The sequence below is a fragment of the Heteronotia binoei genome, chromosome 5, assembly GCF_032191835.1.
Source record: "Heteronotia binoei isolate CCM8104 ecotype False Entrance Well chromosome 5, APGP_CSIRO_Hbin_v1, whole genome shotgun sequence".
In the NCBI taxonomy this organism is placed as follows: domain Eukaryota; kingdom Metazoa; phylum Chordata; class Lepidosauria; order Squamata; family Gekkonidae; genus Heteronotia; species Heteronotia binoei.
Window position 1 is genome coordinate 2,397,485 of NC_083227.1, and position 21,617 is coordinate 2,419,101.

At 52.8% G+C, this 21,617-nt stretch overlaps 1 protein-coding gene across 1 annotated transcript; it reads left to right on the top strand.

Annotated features, from left to right (window-relative positions):
- Positions 1 to 584: 584 nt before the first annotated feature.
- LOC132571385 (H-2 class II histocompatibility antigen, E-S beta chain-like) lies at positions 585 to 11,520 on the top strand. The gene is made up of 5 exons (XM_060238181.1): positions 585 to 666; positions 6,146 to 6,433; positions 8,925 to 9,206; positions 10,014 to 10,127; positions 11,507 to 11,520. The coding sequence occupies exons 1-5, from the start codon at positions 585 to 587 to the stop codon at positions 11,518 to 11,520; spliced, it is 780 nt and encodes a 259-aa protein (XP_060094164.1).
- Positions 11,521 to 21,617: the final 10,097 nt, after the last annotated feature.

Sequence of the window (21,617 nt, forward strand, 5' to 3'; positions counted from 1 at the left end):
GAGGAGGAGAAGGAAGGAGATGACAGCCAGTTGCTTGGGGGCCTGATACGGCCCCCAAACTGCATGTTTGACACCCCTGACCTAGACTTTCAGCAACAGCAATTAACAGGCAACCTTTATTACCATTTATTGCTATCCAGACCAAATGGTCTTCCAATTTATTACCATCTGATCCTTTGTATCAGTTTACGCCGTTAACCCACCAACTACATGTGTTTCAGCTCACCGTACCCTCTCCCCTCGTCTGAAGAAGCCTGCAGGCACACGAAAGCTTCCACTCCGAATAAAACTTCGCTGGTCTTCAAGGTGTTCCCGGACTCCTGCTTTGCTCCACTGCTTCAGACCAACGCAGCCGCCCACCTAGATTTCTTCTATCTTGTGCAAAGAGAGCAACGGCTGGTGTTCTACCCGGATACTGATGACGCTACCCCTGATTGAATTCTCACTGGCGTTCCTCTGCGTCTGGACACCCAACTCCCCAGAACTTTAGAGGGGAAAGTCGCTCCCCTGCAGCGAACAGGCAAAGTTTCTTCCACTCGAGGATCAGGGGGGGGGGGGGGGGGTTCTGTGGGGCAGCAGTAGCCATGGGCCCCGGACTGATCCTGCTAGAGATGCTGGTGGGGCTGGCGTGGACTTCCCAAACAGAGAGGAGGCTCAAGGCACCCGGTAAGGGGAGTTCCAGGGAGGGAGCACCTTTTCTCTGAGATGGGGAGGGGATTTGGACTCCCCCCCCCCGCATTTCCCGGCTGGGTACTTTTTAGGCAGGTCACCTCGCCCAGGAGCCTGGAGAGGAGGCGGCTGAGAGGTGATAGAATCACCATCTTCAAGTCCTTGAAGGGCTGCCCTACAGAGGATGGTGTGGAATTGTTTTCTGTGGCCCCAGAAGGTAGGACCAGAACCAATGGGTTGAAATTAAATCAAAAGAGTTTCCGGCTCAACATTAGGAAGAACTTCCTGACCGTGAGAGCGATTCGTCAGTGGGACAGGCTTCCTCCTCGGGAGGTGGTGGGCTCTCCTTCCTTGGAGGTTTTTAAACAGAGGCTAGATGGCCATCTGACAGCAATGAAGATCCTGTGAATTTAGGGGGAGGTGTTTGTGAGTTTCCTGCATTGTGAGGGAGTTGGACTAGATGACCCTGGAGGTCCCTTCCAACTCTATAATTCCTGACAGAGCAGTTCTTCAGTGGAACAGGCTTCCTCCTTGGGAGGTGGTGGGCTCTCCTTCCTTGGAGGGTTTTCAACAGAGGCTAGATGGCCATCTGACAGCAATGAAGATCCTGTGAATTTAGGAGGAGGTGCTTGTGAGTTTCCTGCGTTGTGCAGGGGGTTGGACTAGATGACCCTGGAGGTCCCTTCCAACTCTAGCATTCCTGACAGTTAGAGCTGTTCCTCAGTGGAACAGGCTTCCTCCTTGGGAGGTGGTGGGCTCTCCTTCCTTGGAGGGTTTTCAACAGAGGCTAGATGGCCATCTGACAGCAATGAAGATCCTGTGAATTTAGGAGGAGGTGCTTGTGAGTTTCCTGCGTTGTGCAGGGGGTTGGACTAGATGACCCTGGAGGTCCCTTCCAACTCTATAATTCCTGACAGTTAGAGCGGTTCTTCAGTGGAACAGGCTTCCTCCTTGGGAGGTGGTGGGCTCTCCTTCCTTGGAGGGTTTTCAACAGAGGCTAGATGGCCATCTGACAGCAATGAAGATCCTGTGAATTTAGGAGGAGGTGCTTGTGAGTTTTCTGTGTTGTGCAGGGGGTTGGACTAGATGACCCTGGAGGTCCTTCCAACTCTAGGATTCCTGACAGTTAGAGCTGTTCCTCAGTGGAACAGGCTTCCTCCTCGGGAGGTGGTGGGCTCTCCTTCCTTGGAGGGTTTTCAACAGAGGCTAGATGGCCATCTGACAGCAATGAGGATCCTGTGAATTTAAAAAGGTAAAGGTAGTCCCCTGTGCAAGCATTTTTGACTCCAGGGTGACCGTTACTTTTGCAACGTTTTCACGGCAGACTTTTTACGGGGTGGTTTGCCATTGCTTTCCAAAGGTATTTGTGAGTTTCCTGCATTGTGCAGGCGGATGGACTAGATGACCCTGGAGGTCCCTTCCAACTCTGTGATTCTAGGATTCTATCCTGTGAATTTAGGGGGAGGTGTTTGTGAGTTTCCTGCATTGTGCAGGAGGTTGGACTAGATGACCCTGGAGGTCCTGTCCAAAACTGTGATTCTAGGATTCTATCCTGTCAATTTAGGGGGAGGTGTTTGTGAGTTTCCTGCATTGAGCAGGGGGTTGGACTAGATGACCCTGGAGGTCCCTTCCAACTCTATGATTCTAGGATTCTATCCTGTGAATTTAGGGGGAGGTGTTTGAGTTTCCTGCATTGTGCAGGGGGTTGGACTAGATGACTCAGGAGGTCCCTTCCAACTCTAGGATTCTATGATAACTGTCTTATCAGGACAAAGTCTGAGATGTGATGCTGGCGATAAAGTTGTCCCCAGGAGGAAAGGTCCTCTCCTCTGAGCTTCTTCCGAGCTGGCTGACAAGACCCTTCCTGAGGGAGGAATCCCAAGGCTGGGCTTCAAGCCGTCGCCCGGGGTTAAACAGAGACTCGGTCTTCCCCATTCATCAACACTTCTTTCGACCCCATCTTCTAATTTCAGTTCCTGTATCAACCTCCCCATCAGTGACAGTGGCCCTCCCCCCCGCTGATCCATCCCTGTTGCATCTTTTGGCTTCACGGGGGTTCCTGTGTGTGTGAGTAAGGGCGGTGAACAGAGCGGTGGGCAGTCCTGGCTTCCCCACTCTTCCTCCACTTGCAGCTGCTGGAATGGCCTTGGGTCAGCCACAATTCTCACAGGAGTTGTCCTTGAAAGAGCAGCTGCTGTGAGAGCCCTCTCAGCCCCACCCACCTCACAGGGTGTCTGTTGTGGGGGAAGAAGATATGGGAGATTGTAAGCCGCTGAGTCTCTGATTCAGAGAGAAGGGCGGGGTATAAATCTGCAATTCTTCTTCCCCACTCCTCCACTTCCAGCTGCTGGAATGGCCTTGGGTCAGCCAGAGCTCTCTTCTTTGGGAGAACCGGGTTGGATTCCCCACTCCTCCACTTCCAGCTGCTGGAATGGCCTTGGGTCAGCCATAGCTCTCTTATCTGGGAGAACCGGGTTGGATTCCCCACTCCTCCACTTGCAGCTGCTGGAATGGCCTTGGGTCAGCCAGAGCTCTCTTATCTGGGAGAACCGGGTTGGATTCCCCACTCCTCCACTTGCAGCTGCTGGAATGGCCTTGGGTCAGCCAGAGCTCTCTTATCTGGGAGAACCGGGTTGGATTCCCCACTCCTCCACTTGCAGCTGCTGGAATGGCCTTGGGTCAGCCAGAGCTCTCTTCTCTGGGAGAACCGGGTTGGATTCCCCACTCCTCCATTTGCAGCAGCTGGAATGGCCTTGGGTCAGCCAGAGCTCTCTTATCTGGGAGAACCGGGTTGGATTCCCCACTCCTCCACTTGCAGCTGCTGGAATGGCCTTGGGTCAGCCAGAGCTCTCTTATCTGGGAGAACCGGGTTGGATTCCCCACTCCTCCATCTGCAGCAGCTGGAATGGCCTTGGGTCAGCCAGAGCTCTCTTCTCTGGGAGAACCGGGTTTGATTCCCCACTCCTCCACTTGCAGCTGCTGGAATGGCCTTGGGTCAGCCAGAGCTCTCTTCTCTGGGAGAACCGGGTTGGATTCCCCACTCCTCCACTTGCAGCTGCTGGAATGGCCTTGGGTCAGCCAGAGCTCTCTTATCTGGGAGAACCGGGTTCGATTCCCCACTCCTGCACTTGCAGCTGCTGGAATGGCCTTGGGTCAGCCATAGCTCTTTTGTCTGGGAGAACCGGGTTCGATTCCCCACTCCTCCACTTGCAGATGCTGGAATGGCCTTGGGTCAGCCAGAGCTCTCTTATCTGGGAGAACCGGGTTGGATTCCCCACTCCTCCATCTGCAGCAGCTGGAATGGCCTTGGGTCAGCCAGAGCTCTCTTATCTGGGAGAACCGGGTTTGATTCCCCACTCCTCCACTTGCAGCTGCTGGAATGGCCTTGGGTCAGCCAGAGCTCTCTTCTCTGGGAGAACCGGGTTTGATTCCCCACTCCTCCACTTGCAGCTGCTGGAATGGCCGTGGGTCAGCCAGACCTCTCTTATCTGGGAGAACCGGGTTGGATTCCCCACTCCTCCACTTGCAGCTGCTGGAATGGCCTTGGGTCAGCCAGAGCTCTCTTATCTGGGAGAACCGGGTTGGATTCCCCACTCCTCCACTTGCAGCTGCTGGAATGGCCTTGGGTCAGCCAGAGCTCTCTTATCTGGGAGAACCGGGTTGGATTCCCCACTCCTCCACTTGCAGCTGCTGGAATGGCCTTGGGTCAGCCAGAGCTCTCTTATCTGGGAGAACCGGGTTGGATTCCCCACTCCTCCATCTGCAGCAGCTGGAATGGCCTTGGGTCAGCCAGAGCTCTCTTATCTGGGAGAACCGGGTTTGATTCCCCACTCCTCCACTTGCAGCTGCTGGAATGGCCTTGGGTCAGCCAGAGCTCTCTTCTCTGGGAGAACCGGGTTTGATTCCCCACTCCTCCACTTGCAGCTGCTGGAATGGCCTTGGGTCAGCCGTAGCTCTCTTATCTGGGAGAACCGGGTTGGATTCCCCACTCCTCCACTTGCAGCTGCTGGAATGGCCTTGGGTCAGCCAGAGCTCTCTTATCTGGGAGAACCGGGTTGGATTCCCCACTCCTCCACTTGCAGCTGCTGGAATGGCCTTGGGTCAGCCAGAGCTCTCTTATCTGGGAGAACCGGGTTGGATTCCCCACTCCTCCACTTGCAGCTGCTGGAATGGCCTTGTGTCAGCCAGAGCTCTTGTAGGAGCTGTCCTTGAAATGGCAGCTGCTGTGAGAGCCCTCTCAGCCCCACCCACCTCACAGGGTGTCTGTTGTAGGGGGAGAAGACATAGGAGATTGTAAGCTGCTCAGAGTCTCTGATTCAGAGAGAAGGGCGGGTTATAAATCTGCAATTCTTCTTCTTCTTGGTCAATTCCTAGGGTTTGGGGGAGAGGGATGGCCGGGGAAGGGGAGGGGGGTCAAGGGGGGGTGACACTATGGAAAGGGGAAACTGATCTTGTTGGTTTTGAAGTCCCTTGTCATTACGGGAGATCTCCAGGCCCTTCCTGGGGATTTAGCAACACAAAGAGTAACGTTGAAAGGAAAAGAGAAAACAAGCCTTAAGGCATCCACGAAAAATCAGCCTCAAGGATGAAAATATAAAGTTTATCAAACAATTCAAGCAGAAGTGCAAAAAAATCACCCGGAAACCCAGTCCTTTCAATTTATAACAGAAGTTCATAGTCTTTACAGTGGAGATCCGGGAAAGGAGTTGGCGAAGCCGTGAATGGGGAGTCCGATGCTCCAGAGATTGCTTTCAATACGAGCTTCAAAAAACACTCACGATTTTACAAGAGGCACAAGGTACAAATGGCCGTCTGAATGTTGGAGCTTCGTGCCTCTTGTGAAATTGTGAATGTTTTTTTGCAGCTTGTGAAAGCCTTCGGTGGAACAGGGCAACACACACCTCCCTGTTGCGTTCTCTGGAGCATCGGACTCTCCATTCACGGCTTTGCCAACTTCTTTCCCGGATCTCCACCGTAAAGACGATGAACTTCTACTATGAATTGAGAGGACATTGGGTTTCCGGGTGATTTTTTTGCACTTTTGCTTAAACTGTTTGATAAACTTTATATTTTCATAATTGTGGCTGGGGATTGGCAACACTCCTGAATAGAGAGGGGCCAACAGAGGGCACACTCAGGGCGGGGGTCCTTCTCTTCTCTTCTCTTCTCTTCTCTTCTCTTCTCTTCTCTTCTCTTCTCTTCTCTTCTCTTCTCCCTTCCTTCCCCTACTCTTTGAGAGGGTTTCCTCCATGAGTGAGGCACCCTGTCGCCCCTTCAGATTGCGGGAAGGGCCCGGACCCCTCTTCTCCCCCCTGCCCAAGGTCCCTCCCTCTCTCCTGGGGTCCAATTTCTAAGCTGAGGGGTGCGGCCAGGAAGGGAGGGGGGCTTTGGCTGTGGGGGGTCTTGAGGGGGCACCGCTCCAACCAGGGGGGCTCACTGCGCCCCCTCGCCCTGTTTTGCCTCCCTCCCGGGGCAGCCGCCCATTTCCTTATGCAGGAGAAGTACGAGTGCCACTTTCTGCCCGACGGGGCAGCCCCAAGGGGCGAGGTCTGGTTCCTCTTCCGCCACTTCTGGGACCGGCAGGAGGTGCTGCGCTTCGATAGCCGCCAGGGGTACTTCCAGGCCCTCTCCCCGCTGACCGAGCCCGAGGCCCGGGGCTGGAACCGCGACCCACAGACCCTGCGCTACTACCGGGCCGCCCAGGAGCGCTTCTGCGGCCACAACTACGGTGCCGCCCGGGAAGCCCAGGTGCTGGGCAGGACAGGTGAGCCCAGAGGAGGGACGGGGAGCGGCCGGAGGCAGCAGCTGTTGATTGTGCCCACTTGCAGGTTGGCACCCACAGAAGGCCGTGCTGGTCTGAGCCAAGTGGGCACTTTCCATGGGAGCGGGAATGGTGGGCCCACAGAAAGGGATGAAGGGCTTTGGGGTGCGACAACCGAGACCTTCCACCCAATCCCTGGATATAAGAACATCAGAGAAGCCATGTTGGATCGGGCCAGTGGTCCATCCAGTCCAACACTCTTGTGTCACACAGTGGCCAAAAACCCAGGTGCCATCAGGAGGTCCATCAGTGGGGCCAAGACACCAGAAGCCCTCCCACTGTGCCCCCCCCCCCCACAAGCACCCAGAATACAGAGCATCACTGCCCCAGACTGAGAGTTCCAATAATATGCAGTGGCTAATAGCCACTGATGGACCTCTGCTCCATATGTTGATCCATTCCCCTCTTGAAGCTGGCTATGCTTGCAGCCGCCACCACCTCCTGTGGCAGTGAGTCTGGGCAAGAATTGGCGGCATCATTTGTCTATCAGGATGTTGTTGTTGTTGTTTTAAGCAGCTGCCAAACAACTTTCTCTTCGGGTGGCTGAGGGAAAGCTCCCTGAGTTAGCGGCTGACTGACAGCTGATGTCAAGGGTATGGTCCTTACCTGACTTTATGAGCCAAGATGGGCAAGGATCCAAAGTACAAGCAGTGGCCTTCACAGGTCCCAAGATCTTGTCCACATTTGTTATGGACACATTATGGTCGCAGTGATCCATCAGTAGCCCAGGCAATGTCATTAGGCCCTTGGTCTGGAGTCCCCGGTACCAGCAACATCCAGATCAGAGGATATTTTCTGTCTGTGGCTGGGAGATGAAAGGTGCAGATTTAGGGTTCAGCAGATGGCAGAGTGATTTTGAACAACTGCACGGGATAACATGGAACAACGTATGCATGGGATGGAGAAAGTAGAGAAAGAAGTACTTTTCTCCCTTTCTAACAATACATAAGAACATAAGAGAAGCCATGTTGGATCAGGCCAGTGGCCCCTCCAGTCCAACACTCTGTGTCACACAGTGGCCAAAATTTATACACACACACACACTATGGCTAATAGCCACTGATGGACCTCTTCTCCATATTTTTATCTAAACCCCTCTTGAAGGTGGCCATGCTTGTGGCCGCCACCACCTCCTGTGGCAGTGAATTCCACATGTCAATCACCCTTTGGGTGAAGAAGTACTTCCTTTTATCTGTTTTAACCTGTCTGCTCAGCAATTTCATCGAATGCCCACGAGTCCTTGTATTGTGAGAAAGGGAGAAAAGTACCTCTTTCTCTACTTTCTCCATCCCATGCATTATCTTGTAAACCTCTATCATGTCACCCCGCAGTCGACGTTTCTCCAAGCTAAAGAGTCCCAAGCGTTTCAACCTTTCTTCATAGGGAAAGTGTTCCAGCCCTTTAATCATTCTAGTTGCCCTTTTCTGGACTTTTTCCAATGCTATAATATCCTTTTTGAGGTGCGGCGACCAGAACTGCACACAGTACTCCAAATGAGACCGCACCATCGATTTATACAGGGGCATTATGATACTGGCTGATTTGTTTTTAATTCCCTTCCTAATAATTCCCAGCATGGCGTTGGCCTCTTTTATTGCAAACGCACACTGTCTTGACATTTTCAGTGAGTTATCTACCACGACCCCAAGATCTTTCTCTTGGTCAGTCTCTGCCAGTTCACACCCCATCAACTTGTATTTGTAGCTGGGATTCCTGGCCCCAATGTGCATTACTTTGCACTTGGCCACATTGAACCGCATCTGCCACGTTGACGCCCACTCACCCAGCCTCAACAGATCCCTTTGGAGTTTCTCACAATCCTCAACAATTTAGTGTCATCCGCAAACTTGGCCACTTCACTGCTCACTCCCAACTCTAAATCATTTATGAACAAGTTAAAGAGCATGGGACCCAGTACCGAGCCCTGCGGCACCCACTGCTTACCGTCCTCCACTGCAAAGACTGCCCATTTATACTCACTCTCTACCTCCTATTACTCAGCCAGTTTTTGATCCACAAGAGGACAAGAACTCGTGGGCATTCGATGAAATTGCTGAGCAGACAGGTTAAAACGGATAAAAGGAAGTACTTCTTCACCCAAAGGGTGATTAACATGTGGAATTCACTGCCACAGGAGGTGGTGGCGGCCACAAGCATGGCCACCTTCAAGAGGGGTTTAGATAAAAATATGGAGCAGAGGTCTATCAGTGGCTATTAGCCACAGTGTGTGTGTGCGTGTGTGTATAAAAAATAAAATTTTGGCCACTGTGTGACACAGAGTGTTGGACTGGATGGGCCATTGGCCTGATCCAACATGGCTTCTCTTATGTTCTTAAACTGGCTCTCTAAGAAAGACAATCCTCCTCCATCTGTTTGTGCTTTTCTGGTTCTCCATCATCTCTGAAATTGTCCCCTCTTTCCCCCTCACTTCCAGTTGAGCCCCTGGTGAAGATCTCCCCCACTAAGGGAGACCCCCTGGCCCACCACACCCTCCTGATCTGCACCGCGGCAGGATATTATCCCCCCGGGATTGACATCAAGTGGCTGAAGAACGGGCAGGAGCAGACACAGGGGGTGGGATATGATGATGAGATCCAGAACGCAGACTGGACCTACCAGTACCAGGTGATGCTGGAGACGGTGCCTCAGCGGGGAGACGTCTACGCCTGCCAGGTGGAGCACAAAAGTGTGAAGGAACCCATCTCCGTGCAGTGGGGTAAGAGAATCAAGGGCTCCCCTCTTCTCCGCTCTCCCTTGAAGGGAGTTCCAAGGACTTGTGTCAAGCGACTCCCCCACTTCTCAAGGACTCCCCTCTTCCATGAAGGAGCCAGAGAACCTCAGAAGAAAACAGCATTGGGAAAAGTGCAGAATAGGGCAAGCAAAATGAGTAAGGGGATGAAACACCTTCCCCATGAGGAAAGGTTAAAGAGGTCAGGGCTCTTTAGCTTGCAGAAAAGTCGACTGAGGAGTGACATGATAAAGGTTGAGAATGTTATTAAGGAGACACAGAAAGTAGAAAAAGATCCTTCCCCTCTTTCTCACAGTACAAGAACTAGTGGAGTCCCAATGAAATTAATGAGATTTGGAACAGATCAAAGGAAGTACTTCTTCAACCAAAGAGTCATTAACCCACGGAATTCAGTGTTGCAGGAAGTGGTGGTGGCTACAAGCACAGACAGCTTCAAGAGGGGATTGGATAAACATATGGAGCAGAGGTCCACCAGTGGCTATTAGGGGGAAGCACAGGGACCCCATAGCGGTGTCAGGGTGCCCACCAATAACTCTCCTATTGGCTGCCGAAAGTTTTCAGAAAGTGGGGTGGGGTTGAAGCTCCAAGGGAATGTTGTTTCCGTGGCAGCTCCCCCCACCCCCTCCCAGGCTGGGTTGGATTCCTTCTCACTCTTTCCCCCTGTGTGTGTTTTTAAAAAGGGGCCTGATTCTCCCTGTGAAATCTGAGGGCTGAAAGGCCGAATCTGGCCCTGATCCGCCTTCTCACAGGGGGTCCCTCCTTCTCTTCCCACAGAGCCACAGACGTCGGACTCTGCCAAGAGCAAGGTGTGGACGGGGGCCGTGGGGGCCGTCCTGGGGCTTGTCTTTGTGGCCGTGGGGCTTTATCTGTACCTGAAGAGCAGGAAAGGTGAGGGGCTGGAGGGAGGGTGGGGGGTGGGCCACTATCTCCCCCTTCTGCTCTGGGATCTGCCCATCATTGGCCTGACTTGAGAGGGAGAAATGAGGGGACCCAAAGGAAAAGCTTCAGCAAATGAGCAGTTAAACTGTGGAATTCTCTGCCACTGGACATAGCGATGTCTTGTGAGCACAGATGGCTTTTGAACAGAGGGTGAGACCACCAGCCACAGTGGCTCAAAAGAACCTCCATCTCCAGAGGCAGCAGACTTCTGATGTCCAATGCCGGCAGTCAGGATCTCTCTCCCCAGTCTGGTGGTCCTTTGAAGCCCCTGTGTGAGGCAGGAGCTGGACTAGAGGGACCCTCTCTGGTCTGACCCAGCAGGGTTCTTTTGGTGTTCCTCTCAGGGGAAGGCCTCAGCCTCTCTGCCCTGTTCGACCCTCCAGAGGAACTGAGTGGCCCTTGTGTGAGACAGGAGGCTGAACTAGATGGACCCTTAGTTGCCTGACTCTGGAGGGCATTCATGTTCACAGACTGCAGGGCCTTCTCCCTGCTGGCTCCCCCGCTGTGGAGTGGGCTCCCTGGCTGGAGATTTGTAGAAGGCACAGCCAGGCCTTCTTCTTTGCCAGGCTCGGGAGGGGAGACGAACAGCTGGCATCTGGAGGGCAGCAGATGTGATGTGATCTTGATCTTGAATGCATCATGTTTTAATTCTTGCTGTGAGCCATTTTGGCCCCACAGGAAAGGTGGGGTATAAATATGACAAATCAGTAAAGCAGATCTTTCTCTTACAGTGACTCCCCTGCCGCCCCCCACAGGTAAGAGTCTCTCTGCTCCTTTTCAGCCCCCCCCCCCCACTTTAACCTCCTACCGAGACTGTGGGCAGAGGACAATAGTCAGAAAACCCCCTGCAGTAGGAAGAGTAGCAGACCAGTAAAGATAGAAAGAGCCGGACAATGTCAGTGGCCATGATAGGACTGGAGAGTCCAGAACTCCTTCCTCCAAGTGGAATCTGCTCCAGGTCCATGATTTGTGGTGACCCAGAAGGGTGGGACTGCTGTGATCCAAACTGTGGCTCTTTCGCACATATTGTGTGGCTCTCCAAGTCCCCCCCCCCATTGGCCAGCGTGGAGAAGAAATGTTTCTCTTTCAATCAGTTTCCCAAACCAAGCCAGCCAGCCAGTGGCTTGGAGAAGGCATTTAAAGTTAAAGTTGCTTTCTTTCCACTCCTCCCTCCCTCCTTCCCCACATCAATTTTCCACCCTTCGCTCCCTTCCTTCCTCTCTGTATTGTGGGCGGGTTTGTGGGGCTCAGGTGAGGTCAGAAGATTCCGCTTTCCTCTCTGGGAATACATTTTGCTTCTGAGGATTCTCTTCCCTCTTTCCTGACAGGGCTCCTCAGTTAACCCTTCTTGCCCTGGATGCGACATGTGGAAAGGCATTTCCTGTCGCCAAAGGCCCTCTCTTCCCATGGAGGAAGCAAAACGCAGGGGGTGAAGATGGGCCGAGAAAGGACTTCTCCCACCCAGCACTGTTCCCCCAAGCTGGCTTGTTCCGTGTTTCTCTGTTACCACGTGTGGGCAGGGAGTCCTCCTGTGAGGGAGTGTGTGTGTGAGACTGTCCCCTCCTTCCTCCCCAGACAGGGGTGCCAACTCCACACTCGGATATTCCTGGGTCTTTGGGGGGTGGATCCTGGGGTGAGTGGAGTTTGGGGAGGAGGGCAGAGCCACTTCAGCAGGACTGAATGATATCAAGGTGACCCTCTAAAGCAGCCATTTCCTGCAGGGGGGCTGGTTGCTGTACTGTGGATATCACTGGTCCTTCCAGGGGATCTCCAGGAACTACCTGGAGGTTGGCAACCCTCTGCAAACAGCTGCAGAAATGGGGTGGCCTTCTTCCCACCAGCTGGAAGGCACGGATGTGGGGCTGCTTTGGGGCCTTCTCTTTGGGCAAAGGGCTCTTTGTCTTCAGCCTTCATGCGGGTTTCTCAACCATCTCACCTGAAGCAGGGTCTGCGTCTGTGGCTCAATTCCTCTTTTCCTTTCTTTGGGCCAGGCTGCGGCTCAGATTCCTGCCCTCCTCTCTCTGGAGTCGCTAAGGGCTCCAAATCCAACCAGGTCATTCCTAAAGAGGGGCTGAGAGCGGGTGTGCAAAATGGATCAGTGCTTTGTCAATCTGTAGTTTCCAGATTTCCTCTTGCTCCTTAACCTGGGCTCCCTTTTATTGGAAGAACCGTTTAATAAACTTTAGAACGACCTCTTTCCTGGAGCTCCATCTGTGACCCTCTGAGCCTCCTCAGAGTGGCCTTTTGCAGGGTGGCCCCTTCAGAAGGCACCGCTCAGATGACAAAATCTATCGTGATGGTGGGGGTTTAGTAGGAGAGGGGATCCTGCAGTCATGGGGTGGGGGTCCAAGGACATTCCAGGCTTCTCAGCTGATAAACAGCAGCTTGAACTGAGCCCAGGAACTTGTGAACCCAAGAAGTATCTGCAGAATAAGAGTTACATGAATATTCCACCTAGAGCCAGATGGTAACCAGGCTGCCGCTTTCTGAACTAACTGGAGTTTCAGAGCTGACGTCAAGGGCAGCTCCATGTAGAGCGCTTTGCAGTAGTCTAGACTCAAGGTCACAGTGACACGAATTCACGTAGCCACATTGGTAGAAACCCATCTTCCTGACTAAATGAAATGAGAAGAAAGCATTCCCCTCCTTGCAATGGGGGGGGAGGGACCTATACTGCTATGCAGGGAGGAGACCGTTCCCACCTTCCTCCAGTACAGTATTCCTCCTCCTCAGACAGGGTTGCAAACTCCACACTGGGAAATTCCTGGAGATTTGGGGGTGGATTTGGGGCGAGTGGAGTTCGGGGAGGAGGAAAGAGCCACTCCAGCATGGCCCAAGGATATCTGGGCCGCCCTCCAAAGCAGCCGTTTCCTGCAGGGGAACCGATCTCTTTGGCGTGGCTATCAGTCGTCACCCCAGGGGATCTCCAGGGCCTACCAGGAGGCTGGCAACCCTGTGTCCTCAGTTACAGACCTTGAGTACTAGTTGAAGAGAACGTTTATTGCTTGATCCTGTTCAGTGCATAAATAGGACCCAAGATGGATGTTTTTACACACATTAGGAGCCCATCGGTCCTTAATTTGGAACAAGGCTCCATAAGAACATAAGAGAAGCCATGTTGGATCAGGCCAGTGGCCCATCCAGTCCAACACTCTGAGTCACATAAGAACATAAGAGAAGCCATATTGGATCAGGCCAGTGGGCCATCCAGTCCAACACTCTGAGTCACATAAGAACATAACAGAAGCCCTGTTGGATCAGGCCAGTGGCCCCTCCAGTCCAACACTCTGTGTCACATAAGAGCATAAGAGAAGCCATGTTGGATCAGGCCAGTGGCCCCTCCAGTCCAACACTCTGTGTCACATAAGAGAAGCCCTGTTGGATCAGGCCAGTGCCCATCCAGTCCAACACTCTGTGTCACACAAGAACACAAGAGAAGCCATGTTGGATCAGGCCAGTGGCCCATCCAGTCCAACACTCTGTGTCACAGAAGAACATAAGAGAAGCCCTGTTGGATCAGGCCAATGGCCCATCCAGTCCAACACTCTGTGTCACATAAGAACATGAGAGAAGCCATGTTGGATCAGGCCAATGGCCCATCCAGTCCAACACTCTGAGTCACATAAGAACATGAGAGAAGCCATGTTGGATCAGGCCAATGGCCCATCCAGTCCAACACTCTGTGTCACACAGGGGCCAAAAAAGCAGGTGCCATCAGGAGGTCCACCAGTGGGTCCAGGACACTAGAAGCCCTCCCACTGTTGCCCCCCCCAGCACCATCTGTCAAGTGCTGCAAGTTCTTCACCAATCACTACTCCTTCATTTTATGAAAGGATTTTATTTGAATTAGCAAAGACATTATAGACAGACGAGTCTTTGCTAAAGCTGAAGGCAAAGACCTCTCCCCACCTAGATATACCTTGGGTTCATCCCTTACATGTTTCAAAAGCCAAAGTGCCAAAATCTACCAGTCATTATGTCCCCCCCCTTCCCCAGTTAACTATACCTCCCTTCGTCTAGACGAAGCACTTGAGAGTCTTTGTGAACCGTTAATGCCTGTGTGACCTTGGAAAGCTAGAAGCTCTGTTGTCAGGGTGGAAAGATACATGATATGCTGCAGTCCTAACAGACCAGTGTGGGAGAGCAAGGAAATATGTGCAAAGCAGGACCCAAGGTTACTACAGGTTATGCAGAAGCATGGTTTCCCTCCCCCGCCCCTCCACCTCCAGAATCATGGCAAATGGCAGTCTTGACTCCATCCTGGAATCTGCTTTGAAAGCCAGCACAGCGCAGGTATGAATTAATGAAGGAGCATAAGTGCAGCTTACTACCAATGTTCCCTCTAAGCTGCAGAGTCTTGTGAGCAAAAATTCTACTTTGTGAGCCGCTGGCATTAAGGCTGTGAGCTACTGGCATAAGAACATAAGAGAAGCCATGTTGGATCAGGCCAATGGCCCATCCAGTCCAACACTCTGTGTCACACAGTGGCCAAAAAAACCCCAAGTGCCATCAGGAGGGTCAGAAGTAGGGCTAGAAGCCCTTCCACTTTGCCCCCCCCCCCCGCAAGCACCAAGAATACAGAGCATCACTGCCCCAGACAATTCCAATAAAATGCTGTGGCTAATAGCCACTGATGGACCTCTGCTCCATATTTTTATCCAATCCCCTCTTGAAGCTGGCTATGCTTGTAGCCGCTACCACCTCCTGTGGCGGTGAATTCCACATGTTAATCACCCTTTGGGTGAAGAAGTACTTCCTTTTATCCGTTCTAACCCGACTGCTCGGCAATTTCATCGAATGCCCACTAGTTCTTGTATTGTGAGAAAGGGAGAAAAGTACTTCTTTCTCTACTTTCTCCATCCCATGCATAACTGGGATGAGACACTTCGGTGCGAAGGGCGGGGTATAAATCCCAATATATAAATAAATAAATAAACCTTGTAAACCTCTATCATGTCACCCCGCAGTCGACATTTCTCCAAGCTAAAGAGCCCCAAATATTTTAACCTTTCTTCATAGGGAAAGTTCCAACCCTTTAATCATTCTAATTGCCCTTTTCTGGACTTTTCCCACTGCTATAATATCCTTTTTGAGGTGCGGTGACCAGAATTGTACACAGTACTCCAAATGAGACCACACCATTGATTTATACAGGGGCATTATGATACTAGCTGATTTGTTTTCAATTTCCTTCCTAATAATCCCCAGCATGGCATTGGTCTTTTTTTATTGCAATCGCACACTGTCTGGACATTTTCAGTGAGTTATCTACCACGATCTCTCTTGGTTAGTCTCTGCCAGTTCATATGCCATCAACTTGTATTTGTAGCTGGGATTTTTGGCCCCAATGTGCATTACTTTGCACTTGGCCACGTTGAACCGCATCTGCCACGTTGGCAATAAAGTTGTAAGCTACTGCATAAATTAGTGTGCTCTGGGGTCATCCTTCCTGAGCTACGGCAAAAATGCGTGAGCTGGAGGCTAAAAATCTGTGAGCTAGGTCATGCTAATTCAGCTCAGAGGGAACACTGCTTGCTACCAACATAGATGGGGTTAGGGTAGTGTTTGGGCAGATTTGTGTACCAGAACTTTTCCTTGTAGAAATGAAGCACTGGATTTTGCCAGCTTCCCTCCTCCCTTGCTTGAGGCTTTGCATATTTATGCACACCAAAATGACAAGTCAGACATACTGTAGGTTGACGTAAAGCCATCTGAGCAAATACGCCCCATCGCGTCAACTTCTGCTCTAACTGTTCAAAAGGGTGGAATGGCAACCAAGTTCCGTGTCGGTTAGCGTCTTTGCAATAAACCTGTAATAAATGCGAAACGTTTTTTTGTGTGAGACGCCACCTCTCTGGCAGTTCTGTTCATGCAAATACTGGCTGCCCCAGGAGCAAAGGAAATGGCCCCTGAGCATTCCAGCAGGGAGAGGGAAGGCCCAGAGCTAATGGGGGGGGGGGGGCAGTTGCTGATTTCTTTGCAAACCCCCAAGTCAGAGAAAGGATCCCAGAGCTGCAACTGCAGGAGCAACCAGCACCCTTAAAGAAGAGCAGATGCGAAAGAAACAGCCCTCTGTTTCTTCAATTTCACCCTTGGGGCTTTCTCTTTCTCCCCCTTGTGTTAATGGACACTGCTAAAAATTTGCCTTGCGTCTGAGTACTTTTCCTGAAGGGTACTAAAGATCCTGCTGATTTCTTCACAAAAAGCTCCTCCCCAGCCACAAATTTAGTGAGTCTCGAGTGCTACTGAAAACCCCTCCGTTGTGAACAGAAGGCAGGAATCTATGGGGCCAAGGGGTCAAGCTGCCTTCCCTCCTTCCGAGGGGGGGCTCTCCTGCACGCATTCAGGCCCAGTTCTGGATCGAGGAGCAGGGGTTCCATCCAACCTGGCAAAATCCTGCAGTGCAGACAGAGTCAAAGTAAAAAAAGAAAAGAAAAAGAAGCTCAAAACATTGAGGTTCTCATTCCTAGGAATGTTCAGATCAAGACGGGTCTCTGTGTTAGTCTGTCTGCAGAGTCGAAAACGACTGGTGCTTGCACAGAGGACTACCTTTACCTTTGGCAGGAGAAAAGACTAAGAATCTAGTAGGACCTTAAAGACTAGGGAAATCTGTGGAAGGGCGAGAGCTTTTACCCTATCGGCTCGGACACCCTTCCACCTGCTGTGATTTGCAAAAACACCAATTGGCAGGGAACTTTATTACCTTTTGTGGCTATCCAGACCAAATGGCCAAGCCACACTGGTTTATCATGTGGCCACAGTTTGCGCTCTTAAACAGCAAACTGCATGTATTTCAGCCCACAATACCTGATCCCCTCGTCTGATGAAGTGTGCTTAGAGAGCACACGAAAGTGTACGTTCTCAATAAAACTTGGTTGGTCTTAAAAGTGCACTTGACTCCTGCTTTGTTCAACCAATTTTTAAGGTCCTTAAGGTGCTGCTGGACATTACTCTTTTCTACTGCTAAAGTAAAGGTAAAGGTAGTCGCCATCACGATGTTTCCTTGGCAGAATTTTTGCTACAGGGTGGTTTGCCATTGCCTTCCCTAATCTCTACACTTTCCCCCCAGGCAAGCTGGGGACTCATGTTATCGACCTCAGAAGAATGGAAGGCTGAGTCAACCTGGAGCCAGCTACCTGAACCGGCTTCCGCTGGGATCGAACTCAGGTCGTGAGCAGAACTGAGGACTGCAGTTCGACCCCCTCCCCTCATCATCTCTCTGGCAATAAAGACCTCGCAGCAGCATCTGTCCATCTGGGAGGGAGATAAAGGAGATTGTGAGCCGCTCTGAGAATCTTCGGAGTGGAGGGCGGGATATAAATCCAATATCTTCTTCTTTATCTGTCCATCTAAAATACACTCAGGAGGTTTTGCTGCCTGCCAACCCCCCAGGAGGAAAAGACACTTCTTCCCACTGTGGACTCAATGGGCAACTCAATGGTGATGTGCTTAGCATCCCTGTGCTCATTGGAAATCCCCCCCCCTGCATTAACCCTTAGAATCCTAGAGTTGGAAGGGACCTCCAGGGTCATCTAGTCCAATCCCCTGCACAACGCAGGAAACTCACAAACACCTCCCCCTAAATTCACAGGATCCTCATTGCTGTCAGATGGCCATCTAGCCTCTATTGAAAAACCACCAAGGAAGGAGAGCCTACCACCTCCCAAGGAGGAAGCCTGTTCCACTGAGGAATCGCTCTAACGGTCAGGAATCGTAAGGTTGGAAGGGACCTCCAGGGTCATCTAGTCCAATCCCTGCACAAACACCTCCCCCTAAATTCACAGGATCTTCATTGCTGTCAGATGGCCATCTAGCCTCTATTGAAAAACTTCCAAGGAAAGAGAACCCACCACCTCCCCAGGAGGAAGCCTGTTCCACTGAGGAACCGCTCTAACGGTCAGGAAGTTCTTCCTAATGTTGAGCCAGAAACTCTTTTGATTTAATTTCAACCCATTGGTTCTGGTCCGACCTTCCGGGGCCACAGAAAACAATTCCACACCATCCTCTAGAGGACAGTCCTTCAAGGACTTGAAGATGGTGATCCTATCACCTCTCAGCCGCCTCCTCTCCAGGCTAAACATCCCCAGCTCCTTCAACCTTTCCTCACAGGACTTGGTCTCCAGACCCCTCACCATCTTTGTCGCCCTCCTCTGGACCCCTTCCAGCTTGTCTATATCCTTCTTAAAATGTGGTGCCCAAAACTGAACACAAGACTCCAGGTGAGGTCTTCCCAGAGCTGAGTAAAGCGATACCATCACATCACGTGATCTGGACACTACACTTCTGTTGACACAGCCCAAAATTGCATTTGCCTTTTTAGCCACCGCATCACACTGTGGACTCATGTTCAGCGTATGGTCCACTAAAACCCCTAGATCCTTTTCGCACAGACTACTGCTAAGACAAGTCTCCCCCACCCTATAACCATGCATTGGGTTTTTCCTACCTAAATGCAGAACTTGACATTTCTCCCTATTAAAACATTTCTGCCTGTTCCCCCTACAGAGCGAAGACCCCTCGCCCCAAACACGCCTCTTCTTCCAGCTGGGGCTGGCGGTGGCAGAGAACTACATTCCCCAGAAGGCCTTGCAAGCTGGCGGCGGATGCGCGGGGGGGGCGATGGGGCAGCCGGGTGCCTCCCCCCCTTCTTTCCCCGCCCCCTCCGCTTTTGGTGCCTGCTTCGCTGAGCCCCAAACCAGGCGAGCTGCAAATGCATTGCAAGATGGGGGGGGGGGGGGGGCTCTGGGCCAGCATCTGGGGAAGGGGGGGGGGGTGCAAGGCTGCAAAAGGAGACGGGGGGGGGGCTTGGCAGCAAACCAGGCGAGCTGCAAATGCATTGCAAGGGGGGGGCTCTGGGGCAGCATCTGGGGAGGGGGCCGTGCAAGGCTGCAAAAGGAGCTCAGAGGACCGGGGCGGGGGGGGGGCGGGCTGGAGTTTTGTGCTGGTGCAATGCCCGTCCTGGAGGCCTTTGGGCCCGGCAGGGTCCATGAAGGCAGTAGAGTCCGCCCCCACCCCTTTGGAGGTCTGGACTCTTGCTCCCGAGTAGAGCCTGGATTGCACCCCGCGGTTCTTTGCATGCCCCTCCCGAGCTGGCTGGCTTGGAGGGCAGGTCCCCTCTGGCTCCTCCTGCTGTCTGAGGGGGTGAGGCTGCGAGCGGAGGGGCCCTGTTGCAAGGGGGTTGCTGGTAAAGCTGCAGTCCGAAGCTCCGCTCACGACCCGAGTTCGATCCCCGGCGGAAGCTGGGTTTTCAGGTTGCCGGCTAGAGGTTGACTCAGCCTTCCACCCTTCCGAGGTCGGTAAAATGAGTCCCCAGCTTGCTGGGGGGAAAGTGCATAGGACTGGGGAAGGCAATGGCAAACCACCCCGTAAAAAGTCTGCCGTGAAAACGTTGTGAAAGCAACGTCACCCCAGAGTCGGAAACGACTGGTGCTTGCACAGGGGACCTTTCCTTTCCTTTCCCCCCATGCTTACAGGGCTCCATGGCACAAAGTGGTAAAGCTGCAGTTCTGCAATTGGAGCCCTCTGCTCACTACCTGGGTTCGATCCCAGCGGAAGCTGGGTTCAGGTAGCCGGCTCCAGGTTGACTCAGCCTTCCATCCTTCCGAGGTCGATAAAATGAGTACCCAGCTTCCTGGGGGGAAAGTGTAGAGGACTGGGGAAGGCAATGGCAAACCACCCCGTAAAAAGTGACTGGTGCTTGCACAGGGGACTACCATTACTTTGAAGAAAACTGCAAGAGCCTCGTGGTGCAGAGTGCTAAAGCTGCAGTACTGCAGTCCTAAGCTCTGCTCACGACCTGAGTTTGATTCCCGGAGGAAGCTGGATTTTCAGGTAGCCGGCTCCAGGTTGACTCAGCCTTCCATCCTTCCGAGGTCGGTCAAATGAGTCCCCAGCTTGCTGGGGGAAAGTGCAGAGGACTGGGGAAGGCAAGGGCAAAACCACCCCATAAAAAATCTGCCGTGAAAACCTTGTGAAAGCAACGTCACCCCAGAGTCGGAAACGACTGGGGCTTGCACAGGGGACCTTTCCTTTCCTCCCCTCCTTAGGCCGAGTTGGCTGAACAGCCCTGGGTGTTCTGGGGGGAGTGCAGCAGCCCCCCTCCTGCAGCCTGCAGAGTTACTCCCGAGGAGCCCCACTGAGCTGCGCAGGGCTGGAGCTCCCCGCCTTCCCTTCCTCTGCAGCGCCGCGAGGGTTAAAGGAGCCGAGGCGCTGGCTAGCGAGGCCGTGCAATTGAGGGGAGGGGGGGGCGGGCCAGGAGGAGGGCGCAGGGCCTTGGCGGGGGGGGGGTCGCGGGAGGGGCTTGCATTTGCAGGGCGGAGGAGGGACTGCAAAGAAGCAGCAGCCGCAAGGTCTTCGGGGGTGGTCTCCTTAGAAGTAAGGCAAGGGGGTGGGAGGGGATCAGCCTCGAGATCTTGCAAAGGAGGGGGGGTCCATTATTTTCAGTCAGGGTTGCCAACTCCCGGGAGGATATTTGGCCGGGGGGGGAGGGATTCCGGGAAAGGCCCCGTTTGGAGCTGGGGGAGGGGTGGAGAAGGGCAGCAGGGCCAGATCTAGCGGGGGGGGGGGTTGTGCAATTTGCCCCCAGCGCTGGCGAGGGGGGGCATCCAGGTAGGTGTTGCGGGTGCTGCAGCCGGGGAAGGAAGGGACCACCTTGGTCTCCCTCAGCCGAGAGATAGCAAGCGACTACACCCGGGAGCCGCCTGCCTCTCTTCTCCTGCCCCTCCTCTGTGGCTCTCCGAGATTTGCCCCCCCCCATCCCTTTGAAAGCAGAGGTTTTGGGCTTCATAGAATCCTAAGGGACCTCCAGGGCCATCTAGTCCAACCCCCTGCAAAATGCATGAAACTCACAAACGCCTCCCCCTAAATTCATAGGATCCTCATTGCTGTCAGATGGCCATCTAGCCTCTGTTGAAAAACCTCCCAGGAAGGAGAGCCCACCACCTCCCAAGGAGGAAGCCTGTCCACTGAGGAACCTCTCTAATGGCCAGGAATCATAGAGTTGGAAGAGACCTCTAGGGCCATCTAGTCCAACCCCTGCACAATGCAAGAAACTCCCAAACACCTCCCCCTAAATTCACAGGATCTTCATTGCTGTCAGATGGCCATCTAGCCTCTGTTGAAAAACCTCCCAGGAAGGAGAGCCCACCACCTCCCAAGGAGGAAGCCTGTTCCACTGAGGAACCACTCTAGAATCATAGAAGAGTTGGAAGGGACCTCCAGGGTCATCTAGTCCAACCCCCTGCACAATGCAGGAAACTCACAAACACTTCCCCCTAAATTCACAGGATCTTCATTGCTGTCAGGTGGCCATCTAGCCTCTGTTGAAAAACCTCCAAGGAAGGAGAGCCCACCACCTCCTGAGGAGGAAGCCTGTTCCACTGAGGAACCTCTCTAATGGCCAGGAATCATAGAGTTGGAAGAGACCTCTAGGGCCATCTA

What these genes read in the sequence shown, in the direction of transcription:
- LOC132571385 (XM_060238181.1), top strand. Translation starts at nt 585, where the DNA reads ATGGGCCCCGGACTGATCCTGCTAGAGATGCTGGTGGGGCTGGCGTGG. An exon ending in GAGGAGGCTCAAGGCACCCG is followed by an intron (nt 667 to 6,145) that starts GTAAGGGGAGTT and finishes CTCCCGGGGCAG; the next exon opens with CCGCCCATTTCCTTATGCAG. An exon ending in ACCCATCTCCGTGCAGTGGG is followed by an intron (nt 9,207 to 10,013) that starts GTAAGAGAATCA and finishes CTCTTCCCACAG; the next exon opens with AGCCACAGACGTCGGACTCT.